This window comes from Dendronephthya gigantea, unplaced genomic scaffold (genome assembly GCF_004324835.1).
Source record: "Dendronephthya gigantea isolate DGI-Jeju-01 unplaced genomic scaffold, DenGig_1.0 000069F, whole genome shotgun sequence".
Taxonomy (NCBI): domain Eukaryota; kingdom Metazoa; phylum Cnidaria; class Anthozoa; order Malacalcyonacea; family Nephtheidae; genus Dendronephthya; species Dendronephthya gigantea.
Window position 1 is genome coordinate 942,164 of NW_021163079.1, and position 22,532 is coordinate 964,695.

Consider the following 22,532-nt stretch of genomic DNA (forward strand, 5'->3'; position numbering starts at 1 on the left):
TTAAGTCTCAGTCATCCCATTTACGTTATCAGTCTCAGTCATCCGCTTTACATTATCAGTCTCAGTCATCTCCTTTACATTATCAGTCTCAGTCATCCCATTCACATTATCAGTCTCAGTCATCCCATTTACATTATCAGTCTCAGTCATCTCCTTTACATTATCAGTCTCAGTTATCCCCTTTACATTATCAGTCTCAGTCATCCCATTTACATTATCAGTCTTAGTCATCCCCTTTACACTATCAGTCTCAGTCATCCCATTTACATTATCAGTCTCAGTCATCCCATTTACATCATCAGTCTCAGTCATCCCCTTTACACTACCAGTCTCAGTCATCCCATTTACATTATCAGTCTCAGTCATCCCCTTTACACTATCAGTCTCAATCATCCCCTTCACATCATCAGTCTCAGTTATCCCCCCCTTACACTACTAGTCTCAGTCATCCCATTTACATTGTCAGTCTCAGTCATCCCCTTTACGCTATCAGTCTCAGTCATCCCATTTACATTATCAGTCTCAATCATTCCCTTCACATCATCAGTCTTAGTTATCCCCCTTTACATTATCAGTCTCAGTCATCCCCTTTACACTATCAGTCTCAGTCATCCCATTTACATTATCAGTCTTCATACATCCCCTTCACATCATCAGTCTCAGTTATCCCCCTTTACACTATACTGTTCATACACTCTGTTCACCAAAGTGGGAATGGTGCTAATTTGGCCAATTGAAAGCACAGATGCGCTCTTATACAAGTCTGGTCATGGTCAGTTTGCATGGTTCCTCACCTTGTCATTTAAAAAGACACCAGTGTCATTAGACAGGAATAGATAAATTTGAAAATGACCGAAAAGGTCACAAGACTAAATTTATATTTTGATATAGATTTACAATATGTACAGGTATATATTTACATATTATACTATTTGGAAATTTTACAATGAAAAGATGTTTTCCTATTAATAGTTCTAGGCAACTTGTCACACGATCGATGGAACCAATTTAAACACTTCTGGCACTCATAAAATCACCATCACTATATGGCATTCTGCAATGGCAGAATCGCTCTACATATTCTTCAACCCTGATGCCCACCACACGTCTTGATGACTTGGCTGGAAATGAGGCTATGTCATTACATTGAAGACCCAGAGCTAAATGTACTCTCAAAACATGCTGATCATATTCTTGTAGACTAGGATCATCACCGTTGCAAAGGCTGACCGCTACTGCAAGTGCAAAGAGGCCACAATCTGAACAACCTTTTTGCTGTACCATTGATGGCCATTCAATTACCAAGTTCGCTAAGTTGGTGTTTAGCAGAGATGCCAAGGATGTGTGAAATTTCACTTTATCATTCTCTGGGAGTTTGGTGTAAATGCTTCTTAAGGAGTCATAAACTTTAACTCTGCTTTCACAACCAATGTTGGTGACTGTCACCCAGTGCTTTCCAACATTTATCACTTGCATGAAGTCTTCCAATCCTCTTTCCACTTTTTTGCTTTCAAAAGCTAAAACAGAGTGCCAACATTTTACTTGGGGGAACTTTTTTGACATTAGCCATTGGGCATGATCAATATGTTGATCAGTGAGCCAATACTCTGCTTCGAGAACTGTTGACACCAATTCAGCAGGCTTTGGATATGCCCTTGCATACAAAATCTGGTTTTGTTTTTTGCAAGGCTTACTTCTTTCTTTGATGCTTTTTTTGGTAGCATATGATGGTGGTAAAATAGTGATTTCATCTTCTGATGGGTTGTCTTCCAGATGTGAGGTGATGTCATCAGGTGGAAGTGAGCCTGTTTCATCTGATGCAGGTGGTGTGGTAATGCTGGGTAGCGATGGTGCAGGTGAGGTGTTGTGGTTGGGTGACAATGGGGTGCTGTCTGTCATCTGGTGGTGATAATGAGCTGTCATGGAGCTCACTTGTGCTATGTGGTAGCAGTTGGTCATAAGGGACTTTTTTCTTCAAAGGCTCGGCACCATCTTTTAAGGAAATAAGGGTCGCACGTTGGGTTTTGTCAATCTCTGTAACTCTAAAATGAAAGAATTTATACTATTGGTTCTATTCTTGTAAGGGCTTATTAACAGTAATCTATCCTTCAAAATGTAAATCAAGGTCTAGGAAGCCAAATTGTCGTTGAGGTATGCATTGTAGTGTATACCTAAACTTGTGCTTAATTATTATCATGAGTAGTAAACTTGGAGTAAGGGTTTGCAAAATAATATTTTGTACCTGTACAGCCCTATCCATGTTGGTTCCATCTTCCCACCTTTTCGTGACAGGTTTTTCATCTGCTTTTTGAAGACTGTATCTCCAACCTTGATGACAAATGTTTTCACCCCCTTTGCCTTTCTTTTTTGGTACTGTTGCTTTTGTTTCTGCTGGGCAATGTCTATGTTTTTGAGAACCTGTTTAAAAGCACATTCATCATAAAATGAAAAATTAAATCATGAAGTGGTTATTTTATAATCATGAAATTGTTTTCCTATTAAAATTTAACACATACCTGTTGGCATGTAGCCTCAGATAATTGTTTCTTTTCTTTTACTCTCTCATCCAAATGCTCGTCTGGTTAATCTGGAGCAGGAGAATTGTCCTCAACAACAGTTATCTACAAAATTTTAAAGTACATATAACTTGGATCAATTGTATAAAACATTTTCTGTGTAAGTTGTCAAATCAGGAGTACTATTCCACAATATCATTAGGCTGAGTTCATTAACTCACCTTCTCTGGTGAATTTGGATTCCGACCAAACATCAGAAAAAATGGAGTGTACTTAGTTGAAGATTGCTTCTGTGTCCGTATAGAATAAGCCACCTCATCCAAAAAGTCAGACCAATTATTTTGGTATTCGTTGACCAATTTCGACAGTCGTTGTTTTAATGTTTGATTTGTCCTCTCATCTAAACCATTTGTTTGAGGATGATAGGCGCTGGTGACAGATCTCTTTATCCCAAACTCTTCACACACTTTATCATTAATCTTTGCAACAAACTCTCTTCCCTGATCAGAAAGCAATCTGGAAGGTGCGCCCCATCTAAAAGATAACAAAATCAATTTAAGACTTCAGATGTTTACTATAGTTAAACAAAGTCCAGTGGTTAATTGGGTACTCTTTTACTGCAAAGTTTCTTTTAAAGTCAGGGATCAGAAATACTAAATACTATGATTATGTGGTACCTGCATGTGAACGTCTTAATGCATTTCGCAACGCCAGAAGCACTTTTGTCCTTGATAGGATAAAAATCCACAAACTTTGTGAAGTAGTCGGTGAAAGTACAGACATACTTAAAGCCATCTACAGTTGTCGGTATTGGTCCTGAAAAAAGAGTTTAAAAGATTATTCTATGAATATATTATAACAGTGATTATAATATATTAGACCGTAATCTGGGGGACTAAAAGTCATCTAGAAAACAAGTTCCGTTGCCCACCTCTTGCGTCTAAGTTGAACGTACATAAATCTGTAGATCTTGATGCCCTGAATATGAATATCAATGTTGTCACTCGAACAAACCCGCAGTTTTCGAGTAAATTGTCGTCGAAATATCACAACTCTCATGGCTTAAATCCAAGATAGCCGACACGTTTGACAAGGGTACTTTATGTAATATACGTTGAACTGTACTAGTTCTAATCCCCAATGCAGTTTTTATCACGCGGTCAAATAAAGTTATCAATTTAAAATATCAATAAAAATAGGAAACATACCACATTTCTTCATAAAAAGTCACTTTGCGACAACACTAACGTTTATGCCTTGAACAATGTTGAATATACCTACATTTATTATGAAAATGGGGGTATTAGCCAACTCCCCTAAGCGTGAGATGGAAACAGGTACCCAAACGTATTTACTAATCACTTGCATTTGCATCCCCCAAAATACAATTTGATTTTCTATTTTCCCGTAGGGTCCAACTCGTTAGAGGCTGCTAATACCCCCTCTGCCTATACACGGATTTGGAATCTTAACTGGGTACCAAACCCTACACCTGTACTGATTAACATGGCGATCAGACGTGTGGAAATTTCTGCAAGTCTTATCTCGCTTTTGCTGGCTTGTTTGATCTGAACAAGTTATGTATGCCATTCACATTCAATGGTACTTGGTAAATATGAAAAATATCCATTCCACTGGTCATTTTGCTGGGCAAAATCGATATCAATACGGATATCGCGTGTGAGGCTCCCTGGGTCATGTACAAATTGCTCGTGGACGAAGCATGGATATTTGTCACTAGCTTTGCCTATGCCTCGACAGATGGAAGATCTCACCATTTATATGGATGTTGCCAGCAATCCTGGACCTGCAGGAGTTTCTGCTGCCAAATTGAAATTGTCAAATCTTGGTCAAGCGTGTTCGCCGCTCATGTTTTTGCATTCTACGCCAAAGACAAAGGCAAACATAACGACATGTGTATCAAATCAGAATATCTCTCAGATAAGTTCTCAAGTTTCTGCTATTCCTGTCATTTATTCAAACTCTAGGGAAACGAAACGTTCTCAAAAACCTAACTATCGCTTGTTACGTTTGGTAAAGAATGTGGAAGCCGTTTATAATATCCCAACGCTCGTCGGCCACATGTTTGTCTACATAAACATACTGTATATCGAAATAATCTCATTTCAACTCCTATATGTCGAACTGACGTTAGTTCTAAACCTTCAAGAAAAGCAAAGTTTAGCCTTCTAAATGCGCGATCCATGAATAATAAATCTACAGCCATCAGAGAAATTATCACTGAAAATAATGTGGATATATTAGCCTTAACTGAAACGTGGCTAAATGAAGATAGTCGAAATGAAAATGAATATATAATTCGAAATAGTACACCGTCTAACTATGTCTTTAAACATGTTGCTAGGAAGTCTAGAGGTGGTGGAGTCGCATTGATCTACAAAAAAAGTTTTGCTTTTAAGTTAAACTTTGCGAAAGCAGTTCAAATCGTTTGAATATATAGATACGGTCTCGAGGGTTTCTAATCCTGTTCGGATTATTGTTGTGTATAGGCCGCCGCCATCTACATCAAATGGCCTCACGTGTGACATATTTTTGTCAGAATTCAGAGCTTTTTTAGAACAAATTATTCTCGATGCTGGAAACATCATCGCTGGAGATTTCAACTTTCATGTAGATTATCAAAACAATCCACAAGCGGTGAAGTTCTTAGATATGATCGATTCTTTCAATCTTAAGCAGCACGTTCGGAAGCCTACTCACAAATATGGTCATACCTTGGACTTAATCATTACTCGTTGCGAAGATAACATCGCTGATTCCGTATACATTACTGACCCAGGTATTTCCGACCACTTCGCCATAAATGTGAATGTCCTAATCAAGAAACCAGAGAGACCGAGAAAGAAAATTTGTTTCCGGAGGCTAAAAAACATAAATTATGAAAATTTCTGTGCGGATCTTGAAAGATCATCTCTGATCTCTGAGCCATCTCCGTCATCGCAAATAAATGAACTTGTTGAAGAATACGAATCTGTGTTAAAATCATTATTAGATGTTCATGCCCCGCAACTTAAGAAAATTAAGACACTGCGTGATTTTTCACATTGGTACACAGACGAAATTCATGCACAGAGAATCACCAAAAGGAAACTCGAAAGGCGTTGGCGCTCTTCCAACAAGTTGGCTGATAGAGATTTGTATGTAAGGCAGTGTATTAAAGTTAATGATCTGATATTTCATTCAAAAATGACTTTTTATGGTGATTTAATTGACAATTTAAGATCTGATCAAAGAAATCTGTTTAGCACCGTGGACAAGATGCTCCATAGGAAAGCAGAAAAACTCTATCCTTCGAATAGTGTCTCTGGACACTTAGCAAATGTGATTTTGCGGATTTCTTTAGTTCCAAGATCACTAACACTAGATCAATTTTGCTGACCAAGTGTCGTTAAATAACATTGATCACGATTATGATGCACCGTCCTTAACTCAAGCTGAGCTATCGATCTTTGCTCCTGTCACATCCAAATATCTTGGCGAGTTACTTGATAAAATGTCTTGTAAGTCATGCGAATTGGATCCAATACCTGTTTTCAAAAAGTGTGGTCATATATTACTTCCTGTAATAAGGGATATTGTTAACTTATCTCTGGATCATGCTGTTGTGCCATCAAATTTGAAAACAGCACTTTTGCTGCCATCCTTGAAGAAAACGTCTCAAGATCACGAAGAATTTTCAAGCTTTCGACCGATTTCAAATCTGAAATTTCTATCAAAGGTCGTCGAAAAAGTTGTTGCATCCCAAGTTGATACTTTTATTAAGGACAAAAACTTATATGAAGTATACCAGTCTGCCTATAAGAAGAATCATAGCACTGAGACTGCCTTAATTAAAGTTCAAAATGACATCCTCTTAGCCTTAGACAATCAGTCTTCGGTGATCTTATTATTACTGGATTTGTCGGCTGCTTTTGACACAGTAGATCGAAGCGTGTGTTTCCGACATCGATTCCTGGATGACATTAAATATGCTAAAAATGAATAGAGATAAAACTGAACTTCTAATTCTCAGTGCTCGACATCGTCCCCAACCATCTGTATCCTCGGTATCGGTTTCTGGTGAAGAAATCATACCATCGAACTGTGTTCGGAATATTGGCATGCTCTTCGACTGCAGTATGTCCATGAGGCAGCATATTACCGACGTATGCAAGTCGAGCTTTTATCATCTACGAAACATTAGCAGAATAAGAAAGTATCTATCAAAGACAGCTGCTGAAACTCTAGTCCATGCATTTGTAACATCACGGTTAGATCATTGCAACTCTTCATTCTATGGTTTACCTAAGTGGATGATTCATAAACTCCAAAGTGTGCAAAATGCCACGGCTAAACTGGTCAGTTTATCCAAACGATATGATCATGTTTCACCAATTTTAAGAGAATTGCATTGGCTGCCTATTGACCAACGAATAAATTTTAAAATGATCCTTTTAACTTTTAAGTGTTTGCAATGATATGGCACCAATGTATTTACAAGAATTAATTAAACCATATGTACCAAAGAGGGCCTTAAGGTCATCTTCCAAAAATCTGCTTATTATAAATAAGTATAATTTACGTATTTATGGTTTCAGAGCTTTTTCTGTCTCAGCTCCAACTCTGTGGAACTCGTTACCGGACAATATTAGAAACTGCCACAATCTAGATAGTTTTAAAAAACTCCTTAAGACTCATCTTTTTAATCAGTCTTAATAGTTGCATTGTAATTAAATTTTTAAATTAATTTAGTAAGTTCTGTGTAATTAGTTATAATTTATATGCTGTAAAGTGCAAATGGACTTTAGGGAATTTGCGCTATATAAATAATTTGTATTATTATTATTATTATTACACCTGAGGTGGGACACAAGTTCGTTTGATTTCATCACTTGCATTCCCAAGTTTGGTGTTACTATACAGCCCCAGGCTAATATTAAATATTGAAACCAACTTCCGTCCCACCTCAGAATACCGTGCGCAGTCGGAACTTCAAACCGTGTAATAAAGTCCATTATTCTGGAATTTTGTACAAAACAAGCTTTACTGGACTTATATAATGTTCTTTGCTAGTACACTAAACGTCTGAATATTCGCCGTCAGATTCATTGTCAGTGGGCGCCTCATCGCTATCTGACTCCTCAGCATTAACAACTCCTGAATTCCTACAATCCATACAAGCACACAAATCAGTGCAACTCAATTCGTTCTTTTGGCAAGAACAGCGTTGGTTATCACAGCTGGTCCTGCAACGGCAGTTAACGAATGCCAATATGGAATCTGGTGCAGGAGGTTTTGTCATCCATACTACCAATATGGTTTCATCTGTGATGGACCAGCCATTGCCATCTGGACTTGGTATATCAATCTCCGGAGAAAGGCTGTTTTTCCAAATAGCTGTCTGATAATTGGCCCGTTCAATGTGCCTCGACAAACAGTCACTGTTTGGAGGCAATGATTCATCGGAATATTTTCCAGATTTGAATAGATATAATCTACATTCATCTACGTTTGTCGAAATGTTATCTCCATAGAGAAGACAGACATACTTATTAAGCTGCGACACTATGCTTTCTGGAGGAGGAAATGAACTACCAAGAGACGAAAAACTGTCCATGAACCCGGGGTGGTCTTTCAATATCTTCCAGCGTGTTCCTTTTCCTTTGCCACGAAAGGAACTGACGCAGTCACTCCCTGTAAAAGGTATTAACATTATTAGCGTACTGTGAATTAATAACACATAGTACTACGCTTTTGCAACAATTAAAATCACCTGAAAAAGCATGAAGACCTAGAAGACATTGACATGCTACTTCACCAAGCGCATCGGTGATAGGCTTGATATTAATACACCGACAGTTATTTCCAGTCCCGGTAAGGAAAAACAGCTCTTTGCCAACGGTACTTTGCATCGCCACGCACAACAGGAAAACATCGGTGTCTGGACTTTTAATAATCACTTTGTCGTATTCTCGAGCGGCATGATTAGCGTGTAATAAGAGACGAGTATCTGCCTCCTCTTGGTTACTCTTCAATTCCTGAACTACATTGCAAGTGACTTCATCATTTCCGGAAGCACCGGGGTAGATCGCGAAGCAATTGTCATTTGACGTCACGTACATGACCGAAAGACCGTGCAATCGATATGACTTGTAGCTACACCAATGCTTACAGAGAAATCGCAGCAATGACTCCTTGTTGCTTCCACATCCCATGTATTTTTTCCACTGCCTGGGGACTTTCTGGTCTTTGCGCAGGATCTCCACTTTCTGCACTCCATGGTCAGCTCTTTTCGCCCTTTCTGAATTCTTTATACTGACAATAGGATACCTATCGCCAACGAAATCTATTCGTTTAGCATTCCAATAACGTGCCAAGGCCACCAAGCTGTCAAATACTTTGTCTGCAAATTCGCCAAACGTGATCAATTTCCATTTCATTGCTTCAAGAGTTGCCATTGCATCGACAGCTATTGTCTTATCTCCTGATGACCTGTCAATCGTGTGTTCTTGGTCGACAGTTAAATCTTCAAGGATATGAAGCAGTTTGGATTTAGCCATTTTGACAAAGCTACCAGAGGTGGTTGCTAGTGATAAGGGATAAACGCCAAGACTGTATGACAACACTTCCTTAAGGTCTATCTCACGACTTCACGCAATGACCAGTAAGCGAGCAAACAAATTTCTGCTGACCTTGAGAGCCACATCTTCACCTCTGCTAGTCTTCACCGTGGTGTTCCCTGTTGCTGATGAAAACGTTTTGATCTTGTTTCGGCTGATTGTGGAGAAGATGTCAGGCTTGTTGCATGTTACATTCGTCTTAAGGAAGGCAGAAAACTGTTCTTCACCAATGTTTTCAGTATTGAGAAGCTCATCTGCCAATTTGTTACTGACCACCACTCCGCTTGCCAAATTTACTAACATCTCTTCTTCCATTTCAAAACGATTAACCATAGTTCGGATAGTTGACATGACATCATTTACTAAGTTCTTGTGGCTCTCGCACTTCCTTTCATCAAGATCTTTCTGTTTCCTATTGTAGTAAGCCACAGTTCCGTTTAGTTAATTACGAAACAAAGGAATCACGGTAAGCATACAGTTATATATTAAATGCATGTACTGGTACCTTGGTATAAGATCCATTCCTGCCATCAACTTGCATTGTCTTGTGATTGATGCTCTTTCAGACTGCGAGAGCATCCATTTATGCACTGCATCCCGGTTCATGGAGATCCTGACAAGGCCACCTTTGGTCTTTGCATCTCTGTTAGCGGTCTGTTCAATCGTTTGGTCGCACGCGAAGGCGACAAACCTGTGACTACTTTGGCGCTGGACGGCAAAGTTGGATGACAATTCTTGAGAACAACCTGCAAAAGAAAACTAGCCAGTTTCGTACCAAACTTACAAGTCTCATAAAGATCGATCACACAAAGAGGATGATAATAGAGGACTACCCCCCAAATTTTTATTACAAACCAGGATGTGTCTTGTCGAGGGCCATCATTTCTAACCAGTAAGCTGTGCCATAACGCGAGTAGTAAACCCGATCACACACAAAAAACCATGGCAACATCAAGCGGAAGCTCGCAAGATGTAGACTCCAATCGATTGTTCTTGTGGCTCTGATAAACATCAGCATTATACCTAAATAATAATACTTTATTATTAGTACTGTAATATATTACAAGAATCTAAGTGTACAGCAAAATGCATTCGTGAGGAAACATGATCAATAATTACCTATTAACTTAATGTACATACACCAAAAGGCGAATGTTCTACAATTAGCTGAAGATTTGGTTATGAAACTGTCATAATCATGCTTCGAAGCGTAATCTTTGAAGGGCTTCATACATAATTTTGTGACAATGGACAGACCTATTATAATTCTTTCCAGACAGCACACCCTTGATCGATCCTTCACCAGTTATGCCAGATTCTATCAGGACATCCTACATGCAAACAATTTTGAAACATATAAAAGTAATATAACATAATAAATCAGTAATACAGTACCTTCAGTCCACCATCTGCAAAAGAGCTTTGAAACATCTGATAGGTAAGACATTATCACATGGAACTCTCCCGGTCGCACAATTAACTTGTTGTAGAAGGCTTCTTCTTTCCATCTGATTTGTTGTACTTTGGAATACAGTCCCTTGTCAAAAACCACAACTGCATATTTCAATTTCAATTTATTGGCAATGCTTACACTTCTCTTTAAAATAGCATAGATAGTGGGATACTCAGTGGGATTTGCATCGATGATTGGTAGGTATCCAACTCTTGATTCAACTCTTGAATGTCATCTTGGAACAGGATTGTATTGAAACCAGTCCATCCTGAAAGCGGCACTTGGTCACCATAATACATTTGAACTAACTTATAATTGCAATATATGCTGTGTCAAGCATTTTTGCAGTGTGAGTTGTGATATCAGCATGATGTTCTGCTTCTTGAAATACAGGAGTCTTCTTACTGCCAAGAGCATATGGCACTATATCAGTTGGCGGTGCTTTTACTGTTCTTTGCATCTTCTTGATTTGGATGGTCTTTTCAGGCTTTCCCATTTCATATTCAAAAGGCACTTGTGTGATAATTCCATTTGTGACATGGGTTTGATGTTTAACTGCTTCTCCAAAATCAATGTTATCAAAAACTAGATTGACAAATTTGTTTTCAACAAATCCTCTGGGTATAACAACATCAGCTGTGTCAATGTTCAACTGGGCAAGAGCGGTGTCATATGACATCACTGCTGGTAAAGAAATACAATGTCCCAGTCCATTCAACATTTTTATTAGACCTGAGCATCCTGATATCTGTCTCACTGACATTGCCAAAGCAAGGGATTTCGGCGTTTGACTGCGACCTTTTGTTGCAATAAATACTAGATCTTGCGCAGCGGAAAAGATTTTAGTTGTAACATCTTCATCAACCTCAACATAGTCTGATAGATCAGGATCTGTCGATGCTCCAATCATCCAGGCAAGAAAATTGAATAGCAAACATGGAACAATTTTCTTCACATTATCTCCAGTTATATCACAGGATAAAGGAGGCCAATTATCATACCATTCAGTTGGTTTGCACAACACAGCCTTTAAAAATATTGCCACAGAGTACAGTTCACGTATGGGTATCTCCTTTGTAATCATTTGTTCCTCTCCTTTCTCCTCAACATCCTCATCTTCAGTTTTACTTTGTGAAGAACTTTCATCTTCTAGGGTCATATGATTTTCATATACCACATTACTGCGACTGAGATCTTCAACAAAAACCACTTCACACTTGTTTCTTTCAGATGGCTGACAGAAAACCAGCTGTGGGTACCTCTCTTGTAAGCGCAGTTTTAAGCGGAACACATGATAACTTGATGCATCACCATTTTCGACACGTAAAACAGTATTAACAAACTCTTCATGCAACCTTTTCATGTAGTATATTTTCTGCTTTCCAATAATCTTCTTCTCTATGAACTCAATACAGAACACGTTAAAAGAATCTGGATATAAATGCTGTCCACCATAACTGTCAATGCTTGCTGTTGGTTTCTTTCTGATAGATGTGACATACAGTTTGTAACATCTCCTATGATATTTGACTTCAAGCGCAACACAATCCTTCCCATTAATCTGGATAAGAATTCTATCATCATTTTTTTTTTGAGCAGCTTCTCTTAGCTTCCCTCCATCAGCTGTTTGCGCAGTGACAAGTTTATCCAGTTCTCGCTTTTTAGATTTCTAAAAGTTAATGAGAAAAGTGATTGACAAGTTTTAGAGGTGAATAAAATTTATACACTCAGTTTAGAGTAAAGTTTTGGAGTGAATAAAAATAGACCATACAAATATTTTTTTCTACATTGCTTTCACATGGCAGAATGTTTGGACTGTCATTCCTCTACCTACACAGAGTCGGCTTTTGACATAATATTTAAACAAATATTAACGTATGATGAGATACAAGAAAGAAAAAACATACTTGATTGAAGTAGTACAGCTTTTCCTTTTCACAAATAAGACATACTGATGGTAAAACATACTGATTTCTTGCCCTAGGAGTTGGTTGTGTAACATTCGTTTCTCGAGCAAGTGATGAGCGTAATATCTTTGGTTGGCATGGTTCAGTTGCTTGTTCTTCATCGCTCAGTGGTGTGCTGTTAGCCTCATCATTCTTTCTCTGTCGGTTTTGAGCTCTTATGAGTGTTTTAATAGTAAATGAGTGGTTAAGTGTTAAGATGAGTGGAGAGTGGTTAAGTGTGGTTAAGTGTTAAGCTGAGTGGAGAGTGGTTAAATGAGTGGAGAGTGGTTAAGTGTTATTCGTCGAGTCGTGAGAAAAAACACGACCCACGACAAAGTTAAAAACCATATAATATTATGACGATCGGTTTATCTCAAAAATTAAATATATCACCCATGAAGTTATGTAATATTGTAAATACATATTATAACTTTTTGGCACCGAAATGAACTTAGAAAATAATGAAAATATTCATAATATCGCATTTAATGGCAATTATAAATATTCAGTGTGGAAGCACTGGCTTCAGTCATGGCGTGCGGAAGCATAAAAAAGTCAACAAGACGGGCCCGAAATTCGTAATATTTTTAGTGTTATTGTAAAAATAAAGTCGAAGAAACACAATATTAGCGTCTATTAGATCGTTATCGATGATTATAAGCTTTCTGTCAGTAATTTTTAGGTTGTTGTCGGTTGTTGTCGGTTATTAGTAGGACCGAATGTTTCCCATGGCGTAAATATTGAACAATACGCTCGCATTTTTCGTTCTGTTGAGCCATGCGATCGTTCCTTGTTTTACGTTCAGGTTCCGCTTCTAAGTTAAGGTCTTGCTGTGGCGCCATTTTAAAGATTTCACAGCGAAAATATAGTTGTATTTTAACACGTTTCCCAGTAAAAAAAGCAGCTTTGATCAGTCACAGTAGAAGGGGAGAACTCAGACCACGAGGAAATCTTGTTATGAAAATCGCTGACGCGCGCATGCGCAATGTGTTAGAGGAATGTTCAGACTGGGGGAGCACTGAGACCGCCACACCGGCATTTAGTTTATATTCTTTTGTAAGTGAGAAATGTGGATTCGTATACGGGGTGAGTAACCTTTGAAATTCAAATCAGCCGCATCGCTGCTGTAGGGGGGCTATTATAGTTTGGCGGTTAGGCGGATTTATTCATTTCAAGGATCGGATTTCGGATGTATCTACGTTTTCGTGGCGGTTTATGGTGAAGAGTTTGAATTCCAAAGATGTCTTTTCATTTACCGGTGTGCCTCATGCTCCTGCCCGGTTTCCACTATTTCTTTGCGCAAACAGATAAAAAGTAGGAAGCGATTCTACTAAGATTATATCAAAAATCGCTTTGCATCGCGCGAATAAATTCGCTTAGTGAAATATCACCAAATGGAATTCTTCAATCAAACAAAATTTTTTTTGATTTTTTTTTCAATTACGACTGGTCAAGAGAATCCGCAACGACGAAATTCTCAACATTGAAAAGAAAATTTCTCAACCCTCGCAGTACTGATATAGCGACGATCATATGCCGCCAGGGTGATACCGCCGCAAACACACACACATCGAAATCAGACACGACAGAAAATAGGAGACTGATAACCTTAATATTTTGCAGACCGATATATTATACAAGGCGACGCTATGGAATTAGGAAAATTAAAGAAATGTCAATATTACAGTTAAAATTGGTAATTTTGGAAAGGTAGCATTTTAAAACTCCCTATTAAAGACCACCAGTCCAGGTGGTGCACGTTGTAAATGCGATTTGACACTAGTTTGATTAACCTACTTCATAATGATAAATTGACATTGTTTCTTTTGCAAGCTTCCATTCGTAAGAAACCTCCTAGGCTTTTGATGTTCCCTGTCAGTTATTGCTTGACATATATAGCTTGTTTCAAAACTTGTACGGTTGTGCGATTTAAGTTTGGGTACTCACGATAATCTACGATCTGTGAATTTTGCTAAAAGGGTATGAATTTTTTTTACATTGTGTACGTTTATGTGCATGTTTTATGAACAAATATATCAGTTTATATAATATTCCGTATATACTATTCTTTATGTGTACTATTGCAATTGCATTCTATTATTTTACACAATAGATTGCACTTCCTTTGACTTACAATAAATTAACGTATAAATTAGATGTTGTTGGTAACTATTAGTTGAACAAGGGCTTAAACTTACCATGATTTATGGTATGTTTCAACAATATTTAATTTATTTAATATTTCACATGCATATCCTGGAATTTAAAGTTGAAAAAATATTTCTGTGTTCGCATATACGAGGAAAACGTTGCCTCGTGATTATAAGTACTATATTATGTATTTTTTTGCGTTTACCCACTTGTACCTGGTTACATACATACACAGTAAACAGGGTAGCCCCACCTAACTTTAATACAAGTTGAACCAGGAAGGGCGCTTTGAAATAATTTACAAAATGTTAAAAATAGAAAAATATTTACAAAATAGATATTAATATAAAGAAGGCTAGGTATGCACGTTTTGCGATTGCTTTCTTTTCAAATACAAACAGTCAAGCGGAACTCTTCTTATTAAATGAGCTCGACTGAACATCGCAAGATCATTCTACATTCATGTTTTTGGTTAATGAAATAATTTTGTTGGACCAGGACACAATTCAAGTAGATAAAAGCGTATATGAATAAAAAAATTAACAGATTTCTGAGAGGAATAATCTAAGTTGCTACAGTGCTTATAAATATTAAAAAAAGAAATGGTCGAAGACGAAGTAATAATAAAAGTCCACGATGAACAACACTGGACGCGATTAACCAAAATGACGTGCATTCTTTAATTCGGGAAGGAAATTTAACCCATATGCATTACCCTCTTTCGGGGGTTAGCTATATTTCTAAAAAAAACTGAGCGTAGCCTAAGTTAATGGAAAATTTTGAAACATGCACAATTTTGAATAGAAATTATAAATAGAACGCATTATAAATAGTATTGGTATATAGCTAACATACTTTTTTTAAATTTAAAGTATTTCTTCAAACTATTGAAAAATTTAAAAATTTCAGTCAAGTATATAAAGACCATCAGTCAAGTATATAAATACATGAATCTAAATTAACTACCAAAATTCATTCATTCAGTAGAAATAGATCTCATGCATGCACATAATATTGAAATTCGCGAATTTTGCACGCAAAATACCCCATGTTTGCTGCCGAATTAAATTATGACGAACCTTGAAACCTTTTGCTAGTATGTGAAATGTATGATGTAAAGATCTTTAAAACAAAGCATTTTTTAACTCTTTACGTTGTATCATTCAAAAGTTATGCGCTGTCGAAGTTGACAAATTTTAATGCTTTCGAACGCCATGAAATCAAATGGCATCGAAGTTTGTCGTAAATACCTCGTGTTCAGACATGAATCCGGGATGACCCTCAGGCTCTTAGGATAATATTGGTATTAGAGCCATAGTATTTCTTTTCTACCGTTGTGCTGATTTGTGTTGTTTATGAATTAATAATAAATGGAAATTGTTTTTCTGTCAATTTTGTTGCCCTGTATTTATCTTTAATTGATTGCTACGCGAACAATGCTTTTTCAACTTCGTGGGGGCGTCACACCATCTCAACGGATGCTCTATTGTATAGAGGTGACAAGACCTATATCGGCATTGAATGTATGTCCGAAGTCCACCGTTTTAAAACTGAGTTTATGACAAGTCGAATATAATGCAAAAGGGACTTCTTGTTCACCATTTACCAAATCAAACTACTAATCTCATAGCATGTTTTTTGGATAGGAATTGCCGATTTTTCCGGGTAGGGGTAAAGCACCCCTGTCACCCGCAATGTTGAAACATTGCCGACAATATACTCTAAGCAATTTTACATTTAAGATGCAGCAGTATTCAATTTGCAATAAATGGCTGCAAAACATTGAATTATAAATGAATTTATTTACACTTGCGAGGGACATACAATTTCTGGTTGCAATTTGTTGAGAACAACAATATTGTCGGCAAGATTAAACGAATGTTGTAACATTGGGGGGAACTCTACACCTGGTTTGACTGTAATTAAACAACACGCCACAAGCTTGAACGCAAATGGTAATATCCCTACTTTGGTTTTTAAATAATGATGTACACTGATCCCGTTATCTTTCTGTAATTGTGAAAGCGTCTGTCCACATGTAGATTTTAACAAACGTGCATTTTCATCATGTTAAGTAAAAATACCCGCAGGGTATATTTGCGTTTTTTACAGGTCCTCTGGCTCTGTCTTTTGGTAATACAAATATTGAAATACAAATATACTATTTTTTTTGCAGCATTTAAACAATGGCTTTTATTAATGATCTTGAAATCAGTGAGTTAAGGAAAACTCTAAAATCTAGAGAAGCTGCTAAAGAAATTTTAGAAAATTTCTTGCTGTTGTTGCGTAACTCGTTGGGCAGTAACGTTCCTCATCCAAACGTGTACAATCGTCGTGAAGATCCTGTTACAGCCGAGCTGTTACCTGGCGATTTCAAAAGTTGTGTCCCATTGTCATCTACCGCTGATGGGAACTGTCTTTTTCATTCTGTGTTGATTTTGTTAGCAGGAAATGAAAGCTTGTCTGGTATTTTGCGTTAGCTAACAGTCGCAGAATTTTTATCTTATTCCCATTTTTACAGCAGTCATCCTCAGATTAACCAGTTTGCGGAGACTTCCGGTTATTCAGCAGCGGCAATCACGCACATGTTTTTGAGCCTCAATTCGGCATCAAAAGTGTATGATGAGTCAAATAACGCGTCTTTGGCTATTGAATGTTTGGGTAAAGAGACTGCGAAGCCATTTGTGTTTGCCAGTCAATTTATTATTTTAGCGCTGGCATCGGTAATTGATAGGCCAATATTTTCCGCATACCCTGACATTCATGGCAGCGAGCGAATTAAGAAGGCCATTCATGGTATATGTATGCCACAACAAAGTTTTGTAACAGACAACCCTCTTTATACTACAGCAGCACGTTCCCAGCTACAAAACTGGAGACCGAACCATTTCATACTAATGATACCTATCCGAAAACACCCAGCCTCTTTTTCCGAAGTAGTCAAAAGAGGAATGAAACTGGAACAATCACTCGATCGTCAGAAATCCTCTGTTTCTCAGCAGCAACAGAAATCGCAATATTTCCCTCCAAAACAACAACTAAAATATTCAGATCCAAAACAGCAGCAACGATTTTCAACTCCATCTAAATCTCCGGTTCCTCACCAGCAGCCCGGCTCTTCAACTTCTAAACAGCAGCAACGATTTTCAATACCACAAAATAAGCCACCAGGACCACTGCCACATCCAATGCACCCAAAGAAAAAGAGTAAAAAATGTATCACAAGTTATGTATCATCAAAAAGCAAACCAATATCGTCGTATTTCACTAAAAAGCAAACGAGTGACGAAGTGGAAGGAAATGTGCCAGCGGATTCATCCGCAAGCGAAGTGGCAGAGCTTTTTCCCTTATCTGGACCAAGTATGGATTGGTACAGGCAGCAAGGAGTTAATGGAATGACTAAATATTGCACAGACTGAGGAAAAAACTAATAGCCTTTCTTCTGGAAGAGACAGCAAGTTTGTGGCCTTCAACTTTGTCAAAGGTAATTTATCAGAGAATATAAACGCTCTCTTAATAAAGCTTTGTGACGTGGGGTCTGAACAGCAGCAACAACACATAGAAGCAATGATCACTTTGGCTGAGCATATTATCAAAACGGGACCAATTGTTGAAACACAAAGTCTTGTATCGAAATATAAGGAAGTCAAACACAGCAGCACAAAACAGATAAGTTCCTCACAAATGGCACGGATCATTTCTAAACATTTAAACGTTGCTCAAATTTATATAAATGGTAAAGCTCATATTATGGAAAATCCGGGAAAGCATGTCCTTGACCTTTTACAAACTATTGACACGATAAAAGACATTAATGAAGTAATAATTAAAGGTAAAGTAGAGAAGGTCATCAGTGATGATTTTGGTATTATTTGTGAATACCTTGACACTAAAAGAGACAAAGATACATTAAAAGCTATTCTAACAAAGTTAACAAGTTCAACATTTATGGCGAAACTAGCCAACATTCAAGATAAACGTACTTTCAGACGTGCCAGAGATCACGTTAATCAGAACATCGAACTTTTTAAAGGCATGAAGAACGAAGTAGAAGAAATCGTCGAGTCAAAAGGCGAAGCAGGGAGGCGAAAGAAGCGCAGACTTCTACAAAAGATGAAACTCGACAAACTTCGGCATGTTTTCGAAGGAAGAGGGAGGATTCTAAAATGCGAAGAGTTTCCTGATTTAGCAGCAATCATGGAATACACATTTGGCGAAGCAGATCGTATCGAAAGGAGTAGAGGAGGTTTGGAGAGTCATCCAAGACTAATTGACACAGTACTATATTGAGCAGCAGACAACAATACGATGATGAAAGACGCAAGGGAAACCATTTTGGCTTTAGCGCCAAAAGAATTTAGCATAAGCCTTTCTTCTTGTTTCAATTATACACAAAACTACAAAGAGGGTACATTCCAAGCAAAACGTCATTCTGGAAAAGGCATTAATGCATGTATATCCCTTCATAAACCCCCGCGTATCGGTGTTCAGAAGTTTGTTGTCAACCTTCGGTAGTCAACACACAATGTTAATTTATCAATGGATTTTGCAAATTTAAAATCCAATAACGTTATGGTCGATTCGAAAGATGCAAAGGTACAAGCAGATGTTTCACCAGTGCAGAGACCAGGGAAGACATGGCGCAAAATAACTTTTCCAGACCATGATTGGAGCGCCGCTCTTCATACATCCATTACGCCAATGACCCATTTATTCATGAAGACAGAGTTATGCTTGAAAATACCACTGATGATGAATGTCAATATACGGTAAAAAGAAGTGGTGCAGCAGCAATATTATTAAACCTGTCGTATTTTGAACCAGAAACTGTCCAGAGAGCGTTTAACGAAATCTTTTTACTTTTGGCAAACCCATCATTAGATGAACACTTCCGTAATCTTGAAACAGGAGAATTAAAGAAGCATTTTATTTTTATTGTTGATAATGGCATGTCTAAAGCACCTTCGCATCCAATGGTAAAAATGTGGTTAGCGCGCATGGCTATAGTTTTGAAATTGGAATCAATCACCCAAAAGTCTTTTGCAGAGTATCACAGCAAAAGAAATCCCTTTGAGAGAGTTCACGCTGTAGAGAATAGTGCATTGTCCAATGAAGTTTTCACAAGTACTGGCGTTCACAAGGATTATCAGAAAGGTGATTGTCAGCATTTAGAAAACATGGAATTCATGGTAAATGAAGTTGGCGAATGTTTAAAGAAAGCACAATATGGCGGAAAGTCAATATTGGCTGCGCATGGAATAGGCAATGAGGATAATTTCATTTTTTAACGATGAGAAAGAACTTTTAACTTTTCTAAGTCGTAGCGAAAAGATGAAAAACGAAAGTGGTTAACAGTACCAGCCTAAGCCGATTCGTTTATGGCAGGAGGTTGCCTTAACATGGGACTTGGATGAAGACTTTGTTGGGAACTATCGAGATGATTACCAAAGGCTCGAAAATACTTTTGATGAAGAAGGTGAGCAGACTTGCGTGGCAAATAAATACTCTACAATCATTTTAAACCTGGAGATTCCAGAAGACAAAAAGTTCATAGTTAACCAACCAATCCCAGATTATGTGAGGTGGTGCAAGACTGGTGGAGAACTTCATTATATTCCTTTTGCGAAGATGATGAATTTGGATACAAATGTTATTGATGCCACGCAAGGAGCTTTCCTTCCTTCCAATATATTGAACATAGCATTTTAAACTTTTTAAACACAATGTCGATACCATTAAAACCGGTATTGCCTTGTTATGTTGGTGTACAGAAGACGAGGTCAGAGAATATTTCACAGATTTCTCTGTAAAAATTTAACAAGTCATATGAAAATGATAGAGAGAGAGTATTGGTGTCATCAAGGTCTGTACAAAGCTAAAAGCAAAGCAGAATTAAAACACCAATGCCAGGATCACAAACTTTCACCCGAAGGGAAAAAACATGAACTTGTTAAACGCCTGGTCGAAAGTTTGAAACTTCCTTTGCCTCCACGACTGGAAAAATACAATGGAGATGTTACATTATCACCAACAGCGTTGAGGGATCTGGCACAAATTCCTATTTTCAAACTGAGAGAAATTCTTAGATATCACAACGTTCTTGACTGCGGTAATAAAGATGAGTTAGCGATAAGAGTTGGCATGTTAGTATCTGGAAGTATTGCTCTCGCTTTCAAAAAAGAATATAACGCCATTTAAGATATTTTAGCAGCAGCGAGAACTTTAATACAGTGACAGAAGAGAATGTATCTGATTGACCCAAAAATCATACACAAACGGAGAAAGTTCAGCACACCTTCAAGTCCAAACTTAAGCACATCACGACCAAGGGATAGTGCATCCGTATTCAAAAGAACATCAAAAGCTTTTATTTCCGTACCACCAGACGTAACCATAGATAACCTTGACAGCATTTTTAAAGAGCTAGACGAAGAAGCCGCACTATATGTGCGTACGAGAACAAAACTTTGAACAACAGACACAACTTTGCTCGAATCAAACTTGGAGGCAATACGGTCTGTTGGAGCTAATGTGCTTGTTGTGTGGAGCAAAGAAGAAATCGGTGACTCTGGTTGGAAAACTGGTAAGATTTCTGATTTCGTAGCAAAAATTCGGATTCCCATCATGCAATTTTATAAATGTATATTATACACATTTCCTGCCTTCAGTAAAACTTAATTACCGCTTATCCATATATTACGTACACCGCTTATGATGATGTAAATTTAATTATGGATTATGGATTAAGGATGGTACAGGGCGAAAGTCACAGAGTATAACAAGAAAACAGATGTTGTAAAATTAGAGTTCCAGGTTGAAGAAGGTGTATTTTATGACTATGTCGTGAAACATGAGGTTCAAGCCAGCCGATTAAAACTTGCCAAGGACACGCAGCGGATGGTTGACGACTATGAAAATATCTTTCAAATCGGGGCAGTGGTGGAAGTTAACTGGTCGAGAGACGATGTCGCTGAAGCAGACTTGCATCCGGGTAAGTGGATTAAAAAAGCAACAGTAAATTTATTGTTATGACTAACTTTAAAACATAGCTTTGTGACGTAATTTGCAGTCAAAGTTGGCCAGTCAGAAATATTTGCCTGCGAAATATTTCACAAAGCAGAGTTTTTATAAAGATCTATAGATCTTTTGAAAAGTCTGCTTTATCACGTACTGAACATATGTATATATAAATATAGGTTGGCATGATGCAGAAGTACAATCATTTGATAGAGATGACGATGAAATTGATATTGTAATATCTACATATCAGAGGTGGACGTATACTATTCCCGTTCTACCTAAACTAATAAATGGCCAACTGCGACTTAAAAAGAAGCTATTTTAATGATGCTAAGAAGAGTTGGAGCATACAAGTATGATTTCAAAGTTTCTCACAAGCTGTATGTTGGGGAATGGTCATAAGTATGTGCTACCCGGGGGCGGAGAATATTATCACTTTTTCAAAAATTATTTGATACCGCCCTGTTATCATAAGCAACAAACAACAATACATAGGGTGTTTAGAATATATAATCCATCATATAAAACAGCCGCTTGAGATGATATATTTCATGTGAATGAGTATTAAGATCGATATCGTAATAGTCGTTTACATGAAATATATAATCTCAAGCGGCTGTTTAAAAAAAATTGCACCGTGTAGCAGGGCCTATTACCATTTGCGTTTATGGCGCGCGAAGCTGGACAAAATTAAAGAAAGCAAATATATGAATCAATATCGCTATATATTGTATATCTTACCAAATATATACATGCAAATACAGAAATATATACCATATTCCCAAATATATTATACTTCTTATCTATATATGAATGCAAATTCATA

The 22,532-nt window shown here is 37.6% G+C and overlaps 1 protein-coding gene across 1 annotated transcript; it reads right to left on the reverse strand.

Moving 5' to 3' along the window:
- On the reverse strand, positions 1–393 carry LOC114531208. Its single transcript, XM_028552854.1, has one exon. The coding sequence runs from the start codon at positions 391–393 to the stop codon at positions 1–3; it is 393 nt and encodes a 130-aa protein (XP_028408655.1).
- Positions 394–22,532: the final 22,139 nt, after the last annotated feature.

Coding starts and splice junctions, on each gene's coding strand:
- LOC114531208 (XM_028552854.1), bottom strand. CDS start 393: ATGATTGAGACTGATAGTGTAAAGGGGATGACTGAGACTGATAATGTA.